General features: G+C 52.2%; 1 protein-coding gene across 1 annotated transcript in view; it reads right to left on the reverse strand.

The window, feature by feature from the left end:
- PRPF8 (pre-mRNA processing factor 8) overlaps window positions 1-10519 on the reverse strand; it is a gene marked incomplete at both ends in the record, with an annotated part of 17784 nt that extends 7265 nt beyond the window's left edge. Inside the window, 25 exons of the mRNA XM_010159104.1 lie at window positions 128-263; window positions 720-899; window positions 1080-1327; window positions 1414-1530; window positions 1911-2121; window positions 2333-2479; window positions 3004-3242; window positions 3447-3634; window positions 3979-4171; window positions 4279-4405; window positions 4752-4915; window positions 5005-5211; window positions 5290-5486; window positions 5865-5994; window positions 6101-6235; window positions 6531-6650; window positions 6833-7022; window positions 7101-7220; window positions 7377-7567; window positions 7839-7944; window positions 8020-8145; window positions 8388-8600; window positions 9224-9442; window positions 9532-9696; window positions 10371-10519. Coding sequence (XP_010157406.1) covers window positions 128-263; window positions 720-899; window positions 1080-1327; window positions 1414-1530; window positions 1911-2121; window positions 2333-2479; window positions 3004-3242; window positions 3447-3634; window positions 3979-4171; window positions 4279-4405; window positions 4752-4915; window positions 5005-5211; window positions 5290-5486; window positions 5865-5994; window positions 6101-6235; window positions 6531-6650; window positions 6833-7022; window positions 7101-7220; window positions 7377-7567; window positions 7839-7944; window positions 8020-8145; window positions 8388-8600; window positions 9224-9442; window positions 9532-9696; window positions 10371-10519 — 4218 coding nt within the window. The remainder of the gene's footprint in view (window positions 1-127; window positions 264-719; window positions 900-1079; window positions 1328-1413; window positions 1531-1910; window positions 2122-2332; window positions 2480-3003; window positions 3243-3446; window positions 3635-3978; window positions 4172-4278; window positions 4406-4751; window positions 4916-5004; window positions 5212-5289; window positions 5487-5864; window positions 5995-6100; window positions 6236-6530; window positions 6651-6832; window positions 7023-7100; window positions 7221-7376; window positions 7568-7838; window positions 7945-8019; window positions 8146-8387; window positions 8601-9223; window positions 9443-9531; window positions 9697-10370) is intronic.
- Between the last annotated feature and the right edge of the window lie 5 nt (window positions 10520-10524).

The raw sequence follows: 10524 nt of genomic DNA on the forward strand, positions 1-10524 counted from the left end.
CTCAACAGCCTCTGCCAGTCCCAACACACAGCTCCAAGTTCCTCCAGACAAGGACATGCCCCTCCGACAGCGCGAGGCGGAAGGATGGTGCCTGAACCCCACACTCAGGGGAATTCCCAGTCGATACCTGGTACTGCTTGAAGTCAGTCCTGACTCTCCATCCTTTATCATAAGCTAAGGTATGCCGGTCCTTCTGGAACAGGGTGTTAATACGAGGAATTCCCCTGTCCCACGAGTCCTCCAGGTCCTCCAGCGTCAAACGCCTGATGAAAAAAGTCCCCACACTTGGTTACCTCCCGGTTTTATAGCAACGCACTAACAAGCATTTCAGGTGATGAGATCACAGAAATAACACAGACCTCAGGGCTCTGGCAGGAGATGTTCTAAAATGCCAAGCACCCAGAGCTCAGCAAAGTGCCTACAGCCATCACGCTGATGTCAAAACAGCCCAAAGAAAAGCCCTGCCCCTCTAAGTGCGCAGAAGTAACTGCAGATGGTCTGATGTCAGCTTTCCCTGCCAGCCCGCTTCCCTCAGACTGCGCCACGGTGCCCTCCCTGCTTGCAGAGCCTGTATCTCCAGAGGTGCGACAGCAGCTTTGCAAGCGGCCTGCAGCACGAACCACGGGGCCAGCGGGGTCTCCCGAGCCCTGAGACAGCGCGATACTTCACCCCACCGAGTGTCCCCACACAGGAGGATCCGACTGCACGTGGAAACGTACCTGTTCTGGGCTATCGCCTCTTGTCGCTTCAGGGCGTATTCTGCCCACACTCTCTGAGAGTCAATGAATTCACTTTCCCACGGCTGGATGTAACGATACAAATTTGGGATGAGCTGGTCCTCCTCATGACTCATGCCTGAGCGGAAGTGAGTGATGCCAACATCTGTCTGCTTGGACCACCTGGGGTGAAGAGGCACAAGAGTGAGGTAGGAGCGACAGGACTTCACGGATCACGCTGCCGTGACCTGCTGTAAAGGCCACACACCTCTAACCAGGCATGGTTTAGCGTTCTCGTGTATTGTTACACCTAACCAAACACCCAATTCACGTGGGCATTTAGGACAGAGCAGCACAACTCACCTCAGGTCAGACTGCGGGATGAGAACGTGGCCCATGGAGAGCATGCCCAGCCCTCCCAGCTCTTTAGGGGTGTAGAACACCACCGGGGGGAAACGGCTGGGCATCTTGGAATTCAGGCCAATTTTGATTCGAGTCTGGATTTTATTCTCACACTTCACCAGCAAATCAAGCAATTCCTGAGTATTCACAACAGCCTCCCGGAAATAGGTCATCAGGCCAATCAGAGCTGTGTTCCATTTATTGACAATCTAGAAAAGAAAGCAATGGATCTGCTCTCAGCTCGGTCTCCGAGCATCTGCAGAAAGCTCTGTCGCACATCTTCCCCCCACCTTACCTTAGTGAAGGTGGTGGAGCCAGAGGCCATGAGGATCTGCCTCACCCTGTTGTGAAACCTCTGCATAGACTCATCATCCACACGCAGGAAGCACTGAGCCGTGCGCTCCTTGGTGACCTGCGAGAGCACAGGGCCCTTAGTTCCCCCTGGGAGACGGTAACGCCAGCTCTTGCCAACCGGCACTCAGGAAACGCAGGGAGAGAAGAGGCTGAACAGCACCTCTACGGTTTCAGGTCCCCGCTCAGCCCCAGCTGAGGATTTCCCATCCCACCCAGGAAGTTCATTGCCAACGCTCCAGGCTTAGGGACGAGGGGCTGGAAAGCTGCCCAGCGGAAAAGGACCTGGGGTTGTTGGTCCACAGCGGCGGAATACGAGCCGGTGTGTGCCCAGGTGGCCAAGGGCATCCGGGCCGGCAACAGGAACAGCGTGGCCAGCAGGACCAGGGCAGGGATTGTCCCAGTGCCAGGCTCTCCCAGCCTGCCAAACCCTCACCCTACCTCATTCTGCAGGTTCCAGACGCCATCCTTGTGGGTGAACTCCTCATAGCTGGTGCGGCACTTGGGCAAGATGCGGCACTCAAACCCACACATGTTAAAGAGCAAATTGGGGTTATCCTTGCTGTAAACGGACACAAAGCTGTTCTCCCACTGCACTGTGGTGACTGAGCGAGGCAAGCGGTTCTTGATATCCCAGAACACTGCACGACCACTGAAAACCAAGGTGTGACAGGCTGTTACTGAAACTGGTCAAATCACCACTTTCCTAGCACTATACAGCCTCTCGCACCCATCACTCACTGCCAGAATTACTTGCCTCTCCTTTTTCTCTGGCCACCTGCCTACCAGTCTCCAGCAGTTATTTATCACAACTCACTTTCCCACCGTCCCACCACTTGTTTTTCCCAGGTTGCAGCACTTACAGGTTCACGTCGTGTTTCATGAGGCGCATCCGAGCGTCCCGGGGCCAGCACTTCTTGTTGTTGTAGCCTACAATGTTCTCGTTGTTGGGGTCTGGATGCTCCGTCAGGTACCGCTGAATCAGGTCTCTTGCCTCATCTGCTGTAAACCTGGAAACGCACGGAAAAGGATCTGGAGTTACATGACCAACTTCCCAGAAGACCAGTTTGCCCAGACAAGGACTTGGTTATGGAGAGCTGTTTGCCATGGGATGCTGGAAGGGAACTATCCAATTTCTGTGTCCTCGCACTGATGGGGGGGTTCAGTCCCATTAGCACAGAGCAACCCCCCACCGTTCAGGTTATCTTTCCATGAACAGACGTAGTTTTATGTCCAATTGCTGGGAAGCCAGAAAAAGCTTATTTTACCCACGGAAAATCTGTAACAATTCAACTTTTGATGTTGCTGCTTCTCTGCTGGTCCAGCGAAGCCACAGAGAAGTGAACCGAGAAGCAGGAAGGGGCGTGTGGACAACCCAGTTGTTCTGGGAAGTCTGTCAGTTGAAATATTCCTCATCTTTCTTAGCAAAGGGAACAAAAGCCTGGAGTAGGAGCATCCTAATTCCCACTTTCACAGCATCTGCAAGATGCCAGAACAAGAGTTCAGCTGAGGAAAGCAGGGCCCGAGGTCTCACCTGAAGAAGATGTGGATACGGTCAATGTATCTGCAGAAGAGGCGGATGGGATGGGCCACCTCAGTGGCGATGTCCTGGAAGCTGAGGAAGTCGTTTGGCATCTGGGGGGGCCCGGCCATCTCACTGGCACGGTGCAGACCCAGCACCAGCAGGTCCATCACAAGCCCATAATACTGGACAATGAAGGAAGCGAACTGCAGCCCGCGAATAATCCCGTAGGAGTTGGTGTGATTCATGTCCTGAGGAAGCGAAGGGGAACTGTGAGAACCTGACTGTCACCGTACAACAGGGACCTTCCACTCGAGCAGCTGGTCTTTAGCAAGACCCAGAAGGGTTGTCCTACTTCCTCATCACTCCTTTCTCTGGCAAGTCTTGCATCCCCTCCTCCCTCAGGGGTCCAAAATCTCCCAACTTTACAGTCCACACACGCCCTTTCCCGTTACCTTGTAGTTGATGACCACGTTGTTCTTGGCTGTCATGTAGTCAGCGATGTTGTGATCGACAATGAGACGCAACAGCCTGTTGAGCAACGTCAGGTCAATCTTCTCGTACATCTTCTCAAACCGAGATTCCAGCATCACGTTGCATTCACCTTCGCTCGTTTCCCAAACATCCTGCAGGTTATTAATGCCTGAGGGGACAAAGCAGCTTGTCATGTTACCCGAGACAACGCCTTTCTCAGAGTGCGGGAGCACCCTTCGGGGTACGGGAAGGTATTGTGTCTGATTTTTCAGCCTCTGGTACTTCCAAGTCTATCCAGAAACAGGAACAGGAATATGTAATCAACCACAAATGCTATGGAAGTCCTGCTCCTCTGGTATATAAATGTATATTAACCTACAAAACACAGTGTCTTATTGGAACAATATTGACTGCGAGTTGCAAATAGGAAAACTCAACTCCCAGGGAGGCTTTCAGAAAGGAAGCTCCTGGTAAGGGAACTGGTGTTTGCCTGGCATGCAAGTTCCCACTCACCCTGGCACCACTTGTACACCAAGAGCGGAGGAGGTTCAGTGTCAGCAGGTTTGATCCACGGAGGGAAGAGTCTTCGCTTGTCAGCCTCATACCACAAGTACTGATCCAGATAAGCATCCGTGATTTTCTCCAAGGGCTCAACATCATAAACAGGAACCAAGTGGCTGTAGAGATCCATGAACTCAATGCCCACCTGAAAAAGAAGAGGCAAAAGTTGGTGGAGACCACCAAGTCTCAGTGCGACGTAGTTCCTGAATGCAGGAACATTTGGTATTGCCCGGCACTCGCCGGGACACTTACCTCCTTGAAGGCTCTCTGTGTTAAAAGGTGTCGCTTGATTCTGGACAAAGCCTCGTGAGGATTATCATAAGCCTGTTCAATCAAGCCCAGCTCCTCCCTCTGCGACTGATTCAGGCGAGATTTCACACTGAAAGCGAGAAGGGACAGCTCACACATCTGAGCCTGAGCAAACTACTGGCCGCTGCACTGAACTGATGAAGGACACCGGTCAACCGAGTGGATCCGGGCCTGTAACTCCTCCCAGTCCACATCCCCAAGCTCGGAAGCACGGCATTGGTTTTGCCCTAAGTGGCAGAATCCGTGAAGTCCCCCCAGCCAACCTTAGCAGTACCACAACCTCCAGCCTTTACCAGTCCATCGGAGTAAATCTTACACCATACTCAATTCCGGGAATAACGGGGACAAAATACCGCCAGGAGCCTTTCCCGGTGCGGACGTCTGCCCTGCACAACACAACCATTCCCAGTGCTTACCTGTAAGCTTCCTTCAGCCTCTCCAGGGCTAATATGAGCAACTTGGTGTCATGCTTGTAGGACAGCGGGGGGAAGGGAATGGGCGAGAACCTCCTGCTTTCCAGCCAGTGCACCGTGGTCGTGTACACAGCAACAGCCTCTTCCGCGGTGATGTACGGCCCATCCTGCAGAACCACACCGCCAGCGTTAGTCATGGAAAGCTTCCCGAGGAAAACAGCACCAACTGGGGCAACCTCAGGCTGGGCACAAGTACCTTCAAGTAGTTATGCTGCCGTTCCTGCTCAGCTTTTAAGTACAGTCTGGTCAGCCGGCCCAGATTCTTCTTACAGACCGTTTTGTCTACGGTGGCACCCCGACGGATCCGCTCCCTGTTGTAGTGAGCCGTATTTGTCCACCAGTCAGCTTTCGCCTTCACGTACCTCAAGATCATGTTTTCAATAGGAGTAGGCAGCCCTGGCACCTGGGGAGGGACAGCAGCATGAGGAGTTCTACCCGAGAGATGCTGAAGTCGAAAAGAAAGGCCAAGTGAGAGCCTTACCTTCCAGGGAATGTTGGCCTTCCAGCATCGCCAGGCCTCGCTCAGATGCTGCAGGATGGTTCTGGCTTTGTTCTGTTTGATCCCTTCCGGCATCATGTCCAGAATGTCATGCATAACAGCTGCCCGCAGCTCCAGGTCAAAGTGAGACTCCACGCGCTGCTTCGTGACAGTCTTTGCAACACCCTTCGAGTGACGGCCTGGAAAAATCCGAGTACTTCAGCAATTCTGACATTATTTGGCAATGCTCCTCTTCCTCCTAATAGAGGAGCGCACGGACGCGCGGGATGTCTGAAGAAATTACGTGAGCAGAACATTACTGATGAGGCTGGAATAGATGACTGGGAGGCTACGGACCCCACAGTGCCATGGAGCAGGCAATCCCAAATTTTCAAATCTATTCTGGGGGCACTGGTCTCCTAAGACCTCTAAACCAGTCAACAGCCCTTGGGATTGACACGAAACCCAGACAGAGACCACCACTTGGAAGAGAAAACTGGAGTTCAAGCTGGCAAGTAAGCAACGTGAACCTCTACCGCACATTCCTCCCACGTCCAAGATTTACACAGCATGCTGACCTTCAAACTGCCGGGCCAGCAGATTCCCCAGCCAGCGTTCCAGCAGCGGCGTGATGCCCCTCATGAAGAACAGCCACACTCTCCAGCCTGGAGCCCAGAAGCCACAGCCAGGACCTTTGCCCACGGGCCCCTAGAAGAAGGGACATGGTAACACCAGGTCACTTCCTGACACCCCAGATCCCTCCCTTTGGTTCAGCTCACATGGGGTCACCATCCCGTGGCGAGACGGAACTTACTGTGTTAAACCTGTAGTAGATGAGATGTTTCAGGTCCTTGCACATACGAATCTGCCTCATGAGTTTGTACTTGTATCGGTACATTCCTGTCAGCTGACCCACGTGGGCAAAGATGTACTGCAAGCCATCTGCCAACTGAACACAGGGAGCGCGGTGGGAGAACGACAAGGAGCCAGGTTTGTTTTACAGCCAAGGAGCGGAGGGCGTGAGGCCATACAGTGCTCCCAACACCCACTCGTACGATGATCAATCCTTAGAAACTCTTAAGAACTTGGTAAAAAGCATTTCACACAACGCTGCACGCTTCGTAACGCCGCAACGTTCAGCCACGTGGCACATCCTGCGTAAGCTGCCCAGATGCTCCACTCGTCCTCTCACTTCCCCTCCTCACCTTCAGAAAACTAGAAGAAAGTTTAAAAGCTGAGCCTACCTGAAATGCATCCACGTTCCCAAGCCTGTACTGGACGTGGCTGTCCACCACCAACTTGGTCAGGCGCAGAACCTCTCGGCACAGATGGAAAGCGTTACCGAAACGAGATTTCTTTCTTTCCTGGAAGAGACAAAAATCCAGGATTTCCCTAACAATGTTACCTAAAAGTGAATCAGCTCAAATTCCATCAGTCTGTACAACAACTTAACCGCTGAGGCACCACGGCCTGTCTCACCACACTAGCTACTTCACAATCTTCAGGAAAACATTATTCTGGAGTAAAAGAGCACGTGGACCGATACCTTAGTGGTGAGGGTCTTCACGGGCTTCAGGTTGAAGTTGTAATCCAAGTGAAGGTAGTTGAGGTTCTTTCTGTGGATCAGCAAGTTCAGCATGTTGTAGCCCTGGCGACACACCTGCAGGCCCACTTCCACCCAGTCCAGCTTCGTCGACTGGAAAAACTTCGTGGCCTTGAAGGAGCGGAAGAGGTACCTGGAGAGAGCAGAGAGCACAGTCAGGCGGATCCTGGATGCAGAGCAGCAGTTCCCCACTGAGCAGACGCCCACTCACCTCTTCTTCTGGGCCTTGGGAGGCCTGTGCTTCAGCGCGTTCAGAACGTAGTATTTCAGCAGCTTCTGATAGGAGACTCGCACTTTCACGGGCTGGCCTGCCGGGCAGTGCTCACGATACCTAGGGATAAACCGTACGCCAAATTCTTGGCTCATTCACATTCCTTAGAAAACAAGGAGGTTCCAGAAACCCGGGATCTCTTTATTTTATTTTCATTTTAACATGATAATAACGTCACAATCATCAGAACACCCCTTCTCCCAAGGAAGAACTCACCAGTTCTTGACCAGTGGGATATCAAGAGCTCTCCGAGTCCTCCCAGATCTCAAGTTGAAGGGCCGCGGGGCCCAGAGCAGGGCAATGCCGTTGGCTGTGTTATCCGTGTAGAGTGGGGTATCCTTCAGGAAAGGTTCCACAAACTCTGGCAACTCAAACTCTTCATCATCATCAGGCAATGGTTCCTGACTCTGAAATGCAGAAACACCACATCTGTTTCCTGGTTGCTTCAGCTCAGTTTTCTGAGTTAACCACGTAAAAATTGTGTTTCTGGTCTCATGGCAGAAAAGTGCTGAGTACAAGCGAAGCAAATAGCGCTCGACAAGGCCCCAGGTGGGGCTGAAAACTGACTCTGGCTACTAGACCCTGAGCTAGGTGTAACGGAGGTGACTTGAGGGACAGCCCTCAAGTGTGATAACCACAGGGAGGGGTTATCACAGGCTCTCTTGGACGGGGACTCACCTTGACAGAGTGTCTGTGTGAAATGGGGTTGATCAGTGGATCGAAGTAAAACGCTGGGAGATCAGGATCTTCTGTTTTAATGAAAACGACGTTCGGGGTATGATACCTACAACACCAAACACCTGTTAGAGCATCCTGACAGCTCTCCCCTCCCCTCCCTGCTCCTGGCTGCTGCACTTACCAGGTCAGGTGGACATGGTGCGGCAGGTTATTGTACAGATATGGGAAAGCAATTTTGTACTCTGTCCTGATTGGCTGCCTGATGATGATTTTGTTGATGTCATTGAATTCATTCCAGTCTTCATCCCTCAAATGAGACAAAAAGAAACTGTTATACGAGCATTCAGGGGGAGAGAAAGGCAACCTTTTTTGACTGAAGACATGACACCAGTGCTTTTCCTTCACACCAGCATCCAAAGCAGCAAGAACTTCATGGACTTAATGCTAAGGAGAGCAAACACCCAGGAACAGCTCACCCAATGGCAGATTAACCCCCCCAGCCCTTTCCCCAGAGAACCACTTAGCTTTCCCCCTAAACCCAACACTTACTGAAGATTGATGTCTCTAACAAGAGGCTCAAACTTGGGACCTCCAGGAATAGCCATGTTCAGCGCCTTGGAGGTAAAGAACGCTTTCAGGTCAAACAAATAGAAATAGTTGTCATCCACAAGGTCGGTGAGCAGCTGATTAGCCAGCCGGTACAGCGTGGACATCATGGGAAGTGTGAACTGCCAACGCTGGTACGTTGACCCGTTCACGTACCTGCAAGTTGACAAGGCACGGACGCTCACTACACAGCCAGACGACAACGGGGCCCTTACCGAAGGACCAGCAATAACCAAACACCTTTCACCGCCCATCATTTGCAGAAAGCACCAAGGAGAGATAACACATGGGCACCGCTCAGCAGAAAAAACCAGGCTCGGGATTGCTGAAGACCACTATGGACATCTGCCCAGGAAATACCAACCACTCCAGTTCTTCCCCTCCTCCATCCCCAAACTGACACACATCTGAAGGCATATTTAAGAGCCTTTGGCGCGTGTGCGCGCTCCCAGCGAACATCGATTCAAATTCCAGCGGAATGATCCAAGTCTTCATCTTTGCAGCATGGTAAGAGCCATCAGGGTTTGAGCAGCTAGCCTGCAGCAGTCCGCCCGGACAGAGAGGCCTTGGCTGCCCTCGCTGGATGCTGATGACAGGGATCGCTTTAGAGCAGTCAGATCCTTGATCCCACACCCGGGGGAAGATGTTCTCTCCCTATCAACACCCCACGTAGCCCAGTGTTACACAACCGAAGGTGACACACTGCTGTGTGCTGGTAATTTACAGTGCCTTTGCTTTTCCCACCACCCCAGTGAACGGTGCTACCAGAGGGTACGTACTTCCGGTTGTCTTTCAGTGGCTGGTGGTCGTAGAACCAGTCCAACACGGGAGCATCCTCCTCCGGATCCAGCTCAAGCTGAATTGCTTCCAGAGGCTCCACATCCAGGATGTTATCAGCATAATCCAGAGGGGGTTCTTCATCATCAAACGGGGGGAATCTCATCCTCTTGAAGTGACGCCTATCTCTCTTCTCTCGCCTCATCATAATCCACATCGACCTGGCAGAAGCCCAGACAGTTAAACACCGCTTTTACCGTGGATGCGCGAGTGTTTGATTCCCACTGGGACGAAGGAAGAAGGTACTTACCCCCACTGAGCAATGTACACCGGCTCGATGACCCAGGGAATCTCATTCACAAAAGAGATGGCGCCTGTGATGTGGTACAAGACCGGAACATCCCTGATTTGCTCCCAGGGCATGGGCATGTTCTCCAAGAGCTTCAGAACAGCATGAGGCATGTACTTGAGAGCACTGCAATCAGAAATCAAGGAAAATCAGGGTCAGAAGGGATCTCAAGAGAATGGCCATCTACCTACCACAAGCCTCGTTACCCCTACACCTTCCACTCCTGAAAACGGCTCATGTAACCTGTTCCTAAAGGCCTCCAGTGACAAATCCACCAACTTCCTATTCATGCATCACACTACCAAAGAGTTTTCTAGCGGCTTGGCTTCCACAAGACTGGTATACATTAACGTTACAAACAAAATTGAAATGTTTCAAATGCCTCACCTGAGTTTTTATGGGTAAGGGCAAGTCAGCACGACGGCTCACGAGGTAGTTCTCTGAACCCAAACACCACAGAAACACTCATGATGCTTTTTAATCTTGCCAAAAATGTATGCTGGTTAATTCATACCCTCCCCCCCAACTTATTCTAGGACAACATGTTATCCAGCGTAACGTTTGTCTCCTAAATGCAAAGCACCAACTTCCTTCGCTCACCCTCTTCTGCACTGCTACCCTCGTGCAACTGATTATCCCACCCTCACCGAGCTACGATGCCGCTTTCCACGCGCAACTGCCACGGAAAGCCCTTTGGAGAGGGGCTTCTCCCTTCAAGGATCAACGAGGAGCCTGGACACGGCAGCAGATCAGCCCGCGCCGTGGTTCCCCATGTGTCACATAGCAAGGGGCTCCCCTACCCCAGGTAGACGCGCTTGTCGTGCCGGAACTTCCTGTTGGTCATGTCACCGTGGTCGCGGATGATCTTCCGGACGTGCTCGGGGGGCATGTCCTCCTTCTGCGCGTCCACGAAGCCGAATTTCCTCTTCTCTGCGTAGCGCTTGGCCTGCAGCT

The sequence above is a fragment of the Eurypyga helias genome, unplaced genomic scaffold (genome assembly GCF_000690775.1).
Source record: "Eurypyga helias isolate BGI_N326 unplaced genomic scaffold, ASM69077v1 scaffold36940, whole genome shotgun sequence".
NCBI lineage: Eukaryota > Metazoa > Chordata > Aves > Eurypygiformes > Eurypygidae > Eurypyga > Eurypyga helias.